The sequence below is a fragment of the Macrobrachium nipponense genome, chromosome 17 (assembly GCF_015104395.2).
Source record: "Macrobrachium nipponense isolate FS-2020 chromosome 17, ASM1510439v2, whole genome shotgun sequence".
Lineage (NCBI taxonomy): Eukaryota > Metazoa > Arthropoda > Malacostraca > Decapoda > Palaemonidae > Macrobrachium > Macrobrachium nipponense.
Genome location: NC_087210.1, coordinates 6,320,836 through 6,333,714, shown reverse-complemented (window position 1 = coordinate 6,333,714; position 12,879 = coordinate 6,320,836). Strand labels below are relative to the sequence as shown.

At 39.0% G+C, this 12,879-nt stretch overlaps 1 protein-coding gene across 1 annotated transcript in view; it reads left to right on the top strand.

Moving 5' to 3' along the window:
* The window catches only part of LOC135196484 (roundabout homolog 1-like), a 695,873-nt gene extending 683,507 nt beyond the window's left edge, over positions 1-12,366 (top strand). Inside the window, 3 exon segments of the mRNA XM_064223337.1 lie at positions 2,958-3,184; positions 5,558-5,662; positions 7,150-12,366. Coding sequence (XP_064079407.1) covers positions 2,958-3,184; positions 5,558-5,662; positions 7,150-8,010 — 1,193 coding nt within the window. The 3' untranslated portion in view covers positions 8,011-12,366.
* Positions 12,367-12,879: the final 513 nt, after the last annotated feature.

The following is a 12,879-nucleotide window of genomic DNA, read 5'->3' as shown; positions in this document are numbered from 1 at the left end:
CAACGACTAACAAATGCTAGTCAGTTTGGGTGTGTTGTTAAATACCTGAGTAAATGTGTTCAGATTTCGCCCCAAAAGGAGGGTCGTACAGTCAGTGCACCTCACTTGGTGCGCTGTAGGCATCACTGAAGGGTCTTTGCAGCGTCCCTTCGGCCCCTAGCTGCAACCTCTTTCTTTCCTTATACTGTACCTCCTTTCATATTCTCTATCTTCCATCTGACCTTCCACCCTCTCTAACAATTGTCTCATAGTGCAACTGCGAGGTTTTCCTCCTGTTTCGCCTTTCAGACCTTAACTCTCAGTTTCCCTTCGAGCGCTGAATGACCTCTAGTTCCACGCGCTTGGTCTTTGGCCTAAATTCTATATTCTGTTCTATTCTACTCTGTGTAGCATTTGCTCTTTAAGTAAGGTTGTCTTTGACGTTTGTTATGAAAACATCTTGAATTTACTTTTCGATTTTTTCTTTTTTTCTTTTTTTTTGCGTGGAAAGGGGGGGCCTTGTCGGATGCCATGGTTATTTTCAGCTAAAGCATATCACAAGGAAAGTTACATCTCTTTCTGAAATATCAGATTAAATTTTTATTTGACATAGAACGTAAAATGCAATCCTCAAAATATGAGATATGGGTTGCTCCAGCCAATTTTATATTGTTAATACATTTCCTGTGTTTTGTTTGTTTCGTACGTGAGGCAAACTCATCGGCTTCCAAAGCCCTCATCAGTATATGCTCCCTGTCTTCAGGTCAATGTTGAATTTAAAAAAAAAAAAAATAAATAACTTATGGACAAGGAATTGGGAGTAGGCCAGTTTGTTGTCAGCTCAATTGTTTGCACCTCTCGTTTGCGTATTGACAGCGAGCTATCAATACGTCCTTACGGTATTTGTCTCTATCAAATATTTTTTTGGTTGTTGAGCACACCACACCCCCCCCCCCCTTTTTTTTTTGTGCGTTCAATGAAACGAATCACTTTATTATCTCTTCTTTCTGTATTTCCCTTTACCTCCTCTTACTTCTTCCTAATGAACACCATAATATTCTTTGGAAGCTTCAATTTCTAGTCGATGGCCCCTTTGGTCGGCTTGTTCCATATGAAGAGGTTTCATCTACTGAATAATAATAATAATAATATTGATAGTCCTATTACTTGTAAATTGAATCACAGTGGACTTGTCTTGGAGGAGAGATAGCTTATCAATCTTAGAGAGGTAGCTTATCAACTGTAGCCAAAAACTACATAGTCATGAAATGCATTTCGCTATTATTTACTGAAAACACGCATTGAATTCAGGTTTTATTTAATTATCTACGTAATCAAGAGCATCTTGCACTGTATAAATAATAACATTGGTATTCTGATAAGAGATATTAAAACTATACTTGGAAATCAATCTGGCATAATAGGTAAATTTATAACCATATAATTCCTCCATATCAGACTGACGTAATAGCATCTTATTTCTGCATTTATTTTTTATTTATTTATTTTTTTTTAGCTCATCACCCCCCCCCCCCCCCCTTTTTTTTTTTTTGTACCTTTAACGAAGCACAACATCTTAGTGCAGACAGTTTTGAAATAGAATCATAGTGGACCTATACTCTAATTATATCTTATGAATTGTAGCCAAAATCTGTAGACTGGTTGAATTCGTTACGTCATTTCATTTTCAAAATATAAAACAGGCTTTGGCTTTATTTAATTATTTTTGGTAATATATAGCATCACGCATCACATGGAGAATAAACCTTTGCTTTCATAACGGTTATGAAGACTACACCAGAATACCAACCTGGCATGTTCAGTAAACATATAGCCGTGTAATTCCTTCATATAATAAGACCTGACACAGTTAGCATCATCATTTGCATTCTCTCGTAATATTAAAAAGTGCTGATTGGAATCTGCCATGATTCTGACAGTCAATCATAGATTGTATGATAATGCTCAATATATTCATCTTCCGTCTCTCATTCAAGAAAAAATATTTAAATATCAACCTGGCATATTGAGTTAAATGTAGCCATATAATTCCTCCATATAATAAGACCCGACATAATTAGCTTCTGATTTCTCTCTTAGTAGTGCCGTCAGTTCACCTCACTCGGTGCAATGTAGACATTACTTAAGGTTCTTTGCAGCGTCCCTTCGGCCCCTAGCTGCAACTACTTTCATTCCTGTTACTGTAACTCCGTTCATATTTTATGTTCAATGTCACTCTCCACCCTCTCCTAACAATTATTTCATAGTGCAAGTGCTTTGAGGTTTTCCTTCTGTTACACCTTTGCAACACCTCTATAACCTTTTACTGTCCATTTCCGTTTCGGCGCTGAATGGCCTGAGTTGCCCAGTGCTTGGCGTAATGCCAAAAATCTATATAAATCAAAAATCAAATCAAACCTAGTATATTATGCTCGAACTGCGCCATGAATTTCATTTTTAATCTTAGATTCCCACGATGATTCATTTATATTAATTTAGAAAGTGGTTCTTAACCATTTTATGACCACGCCCCCTCTAAGAGTTGTTCCTTCCTTCCACCCCCCCTTTACATGTATGAGTAAAATTCCCTCTCAGATTTTCAGATTTAAAGGAATATAAAAAAAGGAGAAAGAGAAGAGGTTTCAAGGGATAGGGAAGGGGAGGTCAATAATTACAAAACATGGTCAGCCCAACGAGCCTAATTAGAGTAGTAGACTCTAGGAAAGTAACGTTATAAGGCGATACTTTTGCCTTTTTTCATAACTAAGTATTATTCCCTCATTCTTCTTATGAGAATAACAAATATAATTAGAGAAATCTTTTATTGTTCCCTAGGCCTCGCCACCCCCCCCCCCCCCCCCCGCCCCCCCCCCCCCCCCAGGTTAAGAACCACTTATTTAGAATGTACCAAGATTTTCATTCAATCATACATTTGCACAGTAATACTTACTAATTTTTTTCTCTCTCTCCCATTCAAGAAAAATGCATCACGGAGTCCAAACGGCCCTTCTTCATCGAGACTTCCTCCCCGGGTCTTCTTGGGTCGTCGAGCCTCTCCTTCTCCGGGGGAGGCCCCAGACTGACGTCGACGCCCAGAGGCGCCCTCAGCACGACCATAGGGCACAACATAGCTCGCCATTCCTCCAAGGGCGTCTCCCCCTACAGCGTCAATCCTTTTACCTCGCAGCCACATTTGCTCCATAAGGTAACCAGCGGTCAGAAGTTACTATAGTAGATTCACATCAGCAGTGTTCATATAGACAGGATGAATGTTCCACCTCTCCTGAGGGATACGTCTTTCAAAAGTATCCCTCAGGAGAGATGGAACATACATCCTGACTGTGTTAACTTGCGAGAGAGACTGACAGTTTCCAGCCCTCTGACTGGCTTACCAACAACCAATCAGAAGCGTCGTAAGGGACTGGCCTAGACATTAGATGCACGGTAGATGTGAACCTGCTATAGTATTACTATAGTATTTCAGCTGTTTCTATTTTCCTTTGTCTTATGCTTCGTTTAGGTCCTGTGAATATTATTTCTTCCAAAAGGTGTCGGTCCTCTTCCACCAAGAGGGTTCATTCCTTCTCCCTCTTTCATATTCTGCTCATTACGTTTGTTCTTCATGGAAGTGTTTGGTTGTCTGTCTGAATTATATATGTATATATACATATATGTGTGTGTGCATATATATATAATATATATATATATATATATATATATATATATATATATATATATATGCACACACACATATATGTATATATACATATATAATCAGACAGACAACCAAACACTTCCATGAAAAAACAAACGTGTATATATATATATATATATATATATATATATATATATATATATATATATATATACATAGATATAGATATATATATATATATAATATAATATTTATTAAAGTGAACCATCGACGGACAGGAATATAAAAAAAACAAGAAATAATGAAAACATCATTGTATAAAAAATTTACAAACGACGCAATTTTATTTTCATAGGTGTCAAGTTAATATACACTCGCCGCTCCACAGAAGCATCCACCTCCTGACAGTGGAAACCCCGAATTGGCGAGATATCTAATAACCGCCTAAAAAAAGGAAAAAAAAAAAAAAGAGGACCAGAGAACGCTCGTCGAATTGGGCTAATCGACCCACTACTGGCTGACATTCATCTGTTGGTTTTGGGGGCGATAATTGGTTTCCTTTGTGGGAGACAATTGACAGCTAGGGATCTAATTTTCCGGCCGGGAGAACTAAGCCCACAACCTTTATCGAGAAGTGTTGATGAATTCGGCGTCTCCATATAGATTTTCATGGCTAAATTTATCTGCACTTCTCGATAAAGGTTGTGGTCGAGAAACTTCAAGAAAGATTAGTTAGAACTATACCTTAACAGCCGATATTTCCATTCCTCTAACTATTATAAAATAAGTACTTGTTTTTTTTTTCAGAATTTCTAGCTATTAAAATCTATACGGACGCTAAGCTTATCTGCACTTCTCGATGCAAACTGTGGTCAATAGAGCATTTTTGGTCAGCTAATTTCTATAAAAATGTAGGTAAGCTTTTTTTTTTTATGTAGACAACGCGTCTAATAAAAAAAGCGCACCTACATTTTTATAGAAATTATCTGACAAAAATGCTGTAGTGACCACAGTATTTATCGAGAAGTGCAGATAAATTTAGCATCCGTATAGAATTTTATTGCTTGAAATTCCGAAAATAAGAACAAATATTTTTTTTTATATTGGTTAGAGGAGTGGAAGTGTCTATTGTTAAGGTATAGTTCTAACTATTCTTTCTTGAAGTTTCTTGACCACAACCTTTATCGAGAAGTTCAAGGATAAATTTAATTCTTCAGATAAATTTATTCTCTCTATATATACATACATATATATATATATATATATATATATATATATATATATATATATATACATATACATAACATATATATATATATATATATATATATATATATATATATATATATATATATATATATAATAGATAGAAATCACTAGAAGCAAGTCATACGTTTTTGCATAGATTAGCAGACTAAAAATTCTGTATTGTTAGAACCTTTAATTTTCTTCACCTCAAGCTTTAGCGATGACTGCAGATAAATTTAGCGTCCATGTAGGTCTTAATAGGTAGAAATTACTGAAAACAAAATTCATATATATTTATATTCATTAGTTGAATGAAAATGTCTTATTGTTAAGGCCTTTTTTTACCACAAGCTCTATTGAGAAGTGTCGATGAAATTGGCTTTAGTATAGATTTTAATCGTTAAATTTTACTTAGAAGAACGATATATTTTTATATAAATTACCCGACTAAAGCGCCCTATTGTCAAATTTTTCTAAGTAACCTGTTTTTAATTTTCTTCAGTAACTTCCATATTCTTCCTCTCTTCAAGCGATTCGCGTAAACCTTATTATTCGATTATCACATTCATTATCTGACTAAGAAGGCCGTACTGTCGAGGTAGTCCCAACTAATTTGTTTTTATTTTCTTTAATTATTTTCTTTAATAACTTCTATCTTCTTCTTTTCTCTTCCAGGGAGTAGCGCTGACCCTACGGGATCTGGTACCCCCTCCCCCACCCCAGCCCCCACCAGGCTCCCACAGACATAGAGATTTTTCAAGAACTAACACCTTGGAGGAGGTTCGTATGACGCGTCATATTCTTGAGTCATTTTGGCATCATATAATTCTCAGTAGAAATGGTCTGCTGTTGTTAGAGTAACATAAGATTTAAAAGTGATTGTTGTAGATATAAGAAAAAAACTTTCATGGCGGCAAACATCGAGTCGGATTTGTCATCATCTAAAGCCACTGTCGACATGAAGCAATAGCCGTGTGTTGTGGACAGTAAAGCTAACTTAGTGCTTTGATTAAGAGAGAGAGAGAGAGAGAGAGAGAGAGAAACTTAATACTTTGATTAAGAGAGAAAGAGAGAGAGAGACTTCATGCTTTGATTAAGAGAGAAAGAGAGAGAGAGACTTAATGTTTGATTAAGGGAGAGAGAGACAGAAAAACTTAATGCTTTGATTAAGAGAGAGAGACTAATGCTTTGATTCACGAGAGACGAGAGAGAGAGAGAGAGAGAGAGAGAGAGAAAGGATTGAGAAGAACGAGAGAGAGAGAGAGAGACTTAATGCTTTATTAAGAGAGGAAAAGAGGAGAGAGAGAGACTTAATGCTTTGATTAAGAGAGAGAGAGAGAGAGAGGTCCGCTTGAGTAAATATTCTATATGCAAGATAGAGAAACTTTATTCTTTCATTGAGAGAGAGAGAGAGAGAGAGAGAGAGAGGCCCGGTTAGCGCTTGAGTAAATATTTTACTACTATATGCAATCAGAATATCAGCTGCCACTCCAAAGTTCCTTGAATCATGAGCGGATATCGAATCAGGACGGGTGAGCAACTTTGGCTCGAGGGTCACCAAACTGTTTGGAGGACGAGATCCTGGATGGATGTGCTTGCGTGCTTACTCTAATGCAATCAGAAGTCATCGGAGGCCTCGACTGTGTGCATGCCAGTGATAATGGCTGTCAGAAGAACTTGTGTAATTAGCTGCAGAATAATGCGCCAGGCTTTTGTGAGCTCCGTGAAACTGAAGCGTAATTTTTTTTTTTTTCAGTTTTCCCATCCTGTGAAGAGTACACGGGGCGCTGTTAGGCCTATGTATGCATTAGCCTAATTAATTACCGTGTAGCATTTACTGGGAGGCAACACTTTAGGTTATTAGTTTTCGAAACTTTAACTTAGGACAATGCCGATGTGCCGGATGTATGTATTAATGTTATTTCATCAGAAATAGAAATTTCACATGAGATTAGATGAATTACTTGCGGTGAACTAAACTTCATAGTGCTTTATGCAAAGGTGACGTTTGATCTAACGCATAAGTTGTCTCTTGAAGCTTATCTAGAGAGTAATAGATATATGAATGAAGTATTTGAATAGAAAGAAGGTAGTGTAGATGAAACAGTAAACATTAATGAACTTGACGAAAGGTTTATGGACTTAGGAACTAACGGATGAATGAGCGAAGAAGTAGATGCACTTCTGAATGTGTGAGGGTTCGTTGCTCAATATTCCACCATTAATTGACCTCAATCTGACCTTAATCTTAAATGTCTCCTTTCCAGTTACCTTACGCATGCTACTCTGCCACCCGGGTAGCTTCCCCGAGGCCCTCCCGAACCGCCAGCCTGGAGGGGGGCGGGTCCCCCTATGGTGGCTCGACCAACACCTACCAGAGCATCGACGGCCTCACAGACGCCCTCCGCAGGGACGAAGACAACCGCTGTTGCTCCCACTCCTGCAGCCACAGCAGCCAGTGCCACGGGCACCACAGCCACGCCCACAGCCACGTCCATTCCCACGGACACGGACGTTGCAACACTTGCGGATCCCGCAATTCCTCGTCGTCGTCGTCATGCCGCCGCAACAGCGGTCGTACCAGTCGCTGCAGCCACTCGAAGCCCGCCAAGGCCTCCGGCGGGTCGCTCTACTCGCTGTCGCGCCCCTGCTGCCACGACGCCACCCGCATCGCGCCCTTCCCCTCGTCGGGGGCGTCCATCCCAACGCACAACTACAGGCCGAATTTCTACGGGTGGGCGTCCCCTCCGGGCTCGCCGGCTCTCGAAGACTCCAGAGGCGGGGGCGGCGGCGTGGGCCCGAGGCGGCAGGTGTCCCTCGAAAGTGACGCGTTGCTACGGACAGACCAAACGCAGGTGGTGTACAGTGGGGGTTCGACCCGTTCCGACGGCGACTATTGGTGCAGCCGGGACGCGGCCAGTGTCTACGGGGGATCCACTCGCTCCGCGGGCGTCGAAACCGTGGGCGACGGGGGAGGAGGAGGAGGGGATTCCAAGTCGGGTCCTCACGGAACTTCTCCGGATTCGAGTGCCGTCGACGGAGCCCCGAGTGACGCCGTGTCCTGTGGCTCTTGCGAGGACACAGACGCCTCGTTTTATGCCACTTGCGACAAACAAACAAAACTTTAAAGAGAGTTCTTTCCTTTTTTTTTTTCTTCGCGAGAGAGAAGAATTATTCTGATGCGTGCTAATGATTTCGAGGTGCCAATTCTGGGGTCTATGTGATATAAAAAGTGCTAAAAAAAACTTTTTGGAACCTTAGAAACAGTCTTCTTCATAGGTACTTAAATAAAAAAAAAAAACTGAACTTCTGTCGTTCCATTTGCATAATAGGTAGTGAGAGATTTTATAGAAGCCAGTAAAAATGTATAGAGCAAAAGGAGAGACTCGACTGTTTACGTGAGAATTTTTACAGACAGATGAATGTTCTGATCAAGTTTTCTTTTGGGAAACACAGGGAGATGTATATACAAGAATACCCTTCAGTTTCAAGAGTAGTTACGATGTGTCAAAAACTGCAAAATCTCCCCCACGATGAGAAAAAGGAAGCACACTAAGTGATAGACTTTATGTGAAATATTCATAAATATTTTAAATGCTTTAAAGGTTAAGCTTTACTGTTAACACAGTTTCCTTTGCGCTTTCCCACTTTTCTTTTCCAACAGAAAAAAAAGCAATACGATTCTATCAGTTTTCAGATAATTTAGTCGAATGCTCCCGAATGACTTTTGACAGACTACCTCTCCTCACACCTCGTCTCCTTGGATCGGGTGAAGGGACTCTGCTGCATTCGCGAATGTCACGGCAAGAGAATATATAAAATAATATCTCTTCTTCCTGGTTCTCACCGTCTGTCGCTCGTTCATAATAGTTTACATTGTTGACAATTTTATTATGACTGGTTTCCTTCGTGTTTGTTTTCATCGCGTAGACTCATTGACGTATGTCCATGACTTTTCGTATATGTTGATGAACTTGCTGCTACACCTATACTGTAATGTATATATGTCCAGGGTCATAACAATGAGCGGATGTCATTCAGTGTCGAAAATAAGTCTTATTTATTGTGTTGCATAGGTTTGGAGGGCTCTTTTCCCCCCCAAAGTAAGTAAGTAAATATGGTGACTATGCAAACAACCGGAACAGGGTGAAACATTGCTGTTGAAACGATGATCTTTTTACAGAGTAACCTCAGTATTTCGTCTATAACTATTCCATGGCAGATAGCAATCTGGAGATTACTATAATCCTCCTCCTCCTCCTCCTCCTCCTCCTCCTCCTCCTCCTCCTTCCAAGTCAAAATCACGAAACGTCTTTGATCTTTGAGCATCACTTTCTAAAAGTTGAGGAAACGGAGAAGCAATATGCCACGCATAGTTATGGGAGGAAATGCAATCTATGTATAATAATATGTAAGAGTGGAACACAATGCCTGCCCACTACTGTAGAAATGGTCTGAAATGGTTACTTCTTTGCGCACTTATATGTAAGCATTCATGGCGACACCTGTTGGATAATCGGAAACGTGCCAGAGAATACGGAAGCAAATGCATTTAAATACAGAGTGCCGATGAGCGATTACTTATAGGTGCGAGTGGATGCAGGCTCTTTCTCAATTTTTGTAAATGTGGACCTGAATATTATGATCATTTATTTCCTCCCGCTGCCAACTTGTACATAATGTAATCCTAAGTATCAAAAGATGTTCTCTCCCTCGAGGAAGGACAGGCGAATTCGGAGCATTTACAGGTGGTTTTGTACAATGAACTTTCAGTTATACCGTAGAGATGTTATTGATAATGTTAATGCTGAAATAAAACAAAAAAAATTAGCAGGAGACAACTCCTTACTCGAGTGGTCTAAAAAAAAATAAAAAGACTAATGGTGTTATCTATTTGGAAAGGTTCTTTTACCTTTCCGCCACTGGTTCTAGTCCCGTGAAGAAACAAAAAAAATGAATTTTAAGACACTTCGTATAGGATTTTTTTTTCTTTTATTATCAGCTACGTAGAGGGGTTTGGATGATGCTGTGTCGTGGTGTTTTATACAGATCTTGTGAATGTGCTTGTGAAATAACCAAGTAGAATTGTCTACGGAGTCTTGTTACTTAAGTATAAATAAATAGTACGTGTGTAAGTCTGTGGCAGACTATTGGCTAAAATTAAAAAAAAAGGACTTTCGGTAGTATGTACATAGAGGCTATAAGTTTCTTTGCCAGTATTGTTACACTGTATTCGCCCTTCACGGCGCAAGAAGTAGTAGTTTATTGCTATTGGTACAGTATATCTAGGAAAAGAATGCGTTCTGCTATTCAACCCTGGCATTTAGTAAGAGATTTCTGTACTTAAGATGGTCCCAGCGGCGTTTCTTAACTGTAAATATATGATTTATTTCTTGTAATATCTTCTTGTAATATCTGTACCTTCTTTTCCGGTATTGAATGATCATAGGGCTCGGTGAATATAGTTTAATGGTTATACATTATTCATTTATTCATTCCTTTCCATCCATTATTTACAAGAAATGGCTCTTCTGGCAAAGCTAAACTCCATAAATACATTCAGTGGTTTGTTATTGACATTCATATGTTGTAAACCATATCTAATTTTTTTTCCCAGTATTTTTTTCTTATATAGAAAAGAGAATGTACCGAAATGTAGCGTTGTATTATGCAGTTTACATGTACCTGTTTTTTTTAAATACATATTTCAGCGTCTTAAGATATTTTTTTTCTCTAAGAAACTGATTTATTAATCGTTACTTTATGACAATATATTATTTTTTTAATGTGTCTTTGTTTGGAATTTCCTTGTGACCAAATGGAGAAAATTTTGAATTGCAAGTCAGATTGTAGTGTAAGTTTTGACTGATTTTGTTATAATGTAATTCTTGATTACCATGTCTCTCTCTCTCTCTCTCTCTCTCTCTCTCTCTCTCTCTCTCTCTCTCTCTCTCTCTCTCTGTGGAGGGCACATCTCACACGCAAGACTCCCATAAATGTTAACAATAATTGTGATGTACTTGCTGTGTGACATTTTGATTGTTTTTTTTTTTTTAATCACTTCTTTTAAACGTTTTCGTTAGTTCTGTGATATTTCAAGTTTATTATTATACGATGCAAATTGTCTCTTTCCATTATGTCTACACGTACGCTGATATCCCACACATACAGATTATATATATATATAAATTTGTATATGCATCTTACCATTTGTAATTTGTAATATAAAGTTAATCCATATTTTCTACTTGAGCTCTTCAGTATTTTATTTTCGAAAAACTTACCGTATTACCTAATTTAAGGAATGATTATGGAACTTTTTTTATGTTAGCTTTCAAATACTCAGTCTAGGGGCTTCCCGACCGCATTCACTCGCTACATGGTTCGCTGTGACACATTTTGCCCCTGGAAGTAATTTTTTATTTCCATGAAAACTGAAACATTTTCTTTTTTGACAACACTACCATTCCCCTCCCCCCACCCCTGTTCCCCAAAAAGTAAATAAAATCAGTTGTGTACCATTTTCCCCCTTTCCTATAACATGTCTTGTGTTATTTAAAAAAGTAAAGTGAATGTAAATATTGTATAGATAATCATCAGAGTAAATGTTACAATGTTTTTGGGACAGATTTTAGTGACCCTATTGTTTTTTCCTTTTTCTTTATAATTGTTCTCTGGTTTGCCTTTTCCTTTTTATCTTCATCTCTCTCTCTCTCTCTCTCTCTCTCTCTCTCTCTCTCTCTCTCTCTCTCTCTCTCACACCCCTTGTGTGGGAGAGATAGCTCCAGGCTGCTTTAGTGGAAACTAAAGGGAGGTCAATCACAGTCCATAATAAAAGATAAGTAGATGACCAGTGCGGTTTAAAAAAATAAATAAATTGATAAGAAACAAAAATGAATTGTAAAACTGCTTCATACTTATATGAATTACTAGATGAACTCTTTTTGTATTTATCCTTTGTACATGTAGAAGAGATAGAGTACCCCCGCCCCCAGCCCCCCCCCCCCTCCCCCATCCCAACTAAATGATATAGACAATGGAATAAGGGACTTTAAGCTGAATCTGTTGCCAGAAGCACTTTGAGGACTTTTATCACACGATTTCTAGGTGGGATATTGCCTCTCGTCGGAGGAAATTCCCGAAATTTAGACTTCACCTGAATTTCGGGAATTTGGCCCCCCTCGAAGCGAGCAGCCATTTCCACGACCCAACTAAAAGAGAAAAGAAGATAGATAGATAATATTCAGACTGACGTCACCGTTCAATACAGGAAGATGTCAATGCAGTCGTAAGTCCTGTCCCTTTCATGATTCGCCTTGTGTGATATCAAGAGTCATAGAAACTCTGGCAAAGAAGGTTAAATTCCAGTATTCCGTTGACTAATTAGCCTCCTTAGGTGAGGGTCAGTCATGGTTTGTACGTCTAGACAGATGTTTTTGTGGAGGACAGATAGATGTATATATATATACTATTGTTTACAGAAAGTTGTTTCATTTCTCCTGCTTGTAGATAATAGGGAAATGCACAAGTGTGTATTGGGGATGATTGAGATGTTAAGATCTTGAAGGGCCGAATGACCAGAGTTGAAGCCTATCTGGAGTATTCAAAAAGGATGCTATTTAACGGAGATTTTACCCACAAAGTTACAAGCTTTGAAGGACAAGCAGCCCCCATCGTCCAGTAGCTGGCAGCGCCTCAGTGACGTGGTCGGTATGGTGTTGGCGTGCCACCTCGGTGGCCGCGAGTTCGATTCTCGGGCATTCCATTGAGGGTTGAGAGTTGTGTATTTCTGGTGGTAGAAGTTCACTCTCGACGTGGTTCGGAAGTCACGTAAATCCGTTGGTCCCGTTGCTGAATAACCGCTGGTTCCAGGCAACGTAAAAATACCATACAGACAAACAAGCTTTCAAGGACAAGCTGTCCCCATCGTTCAGTAGCTGGCTGCCAGACGATGGGGACAGTTAGTTCATGAAAGCTTGGTAACTTGGTGAATAGAT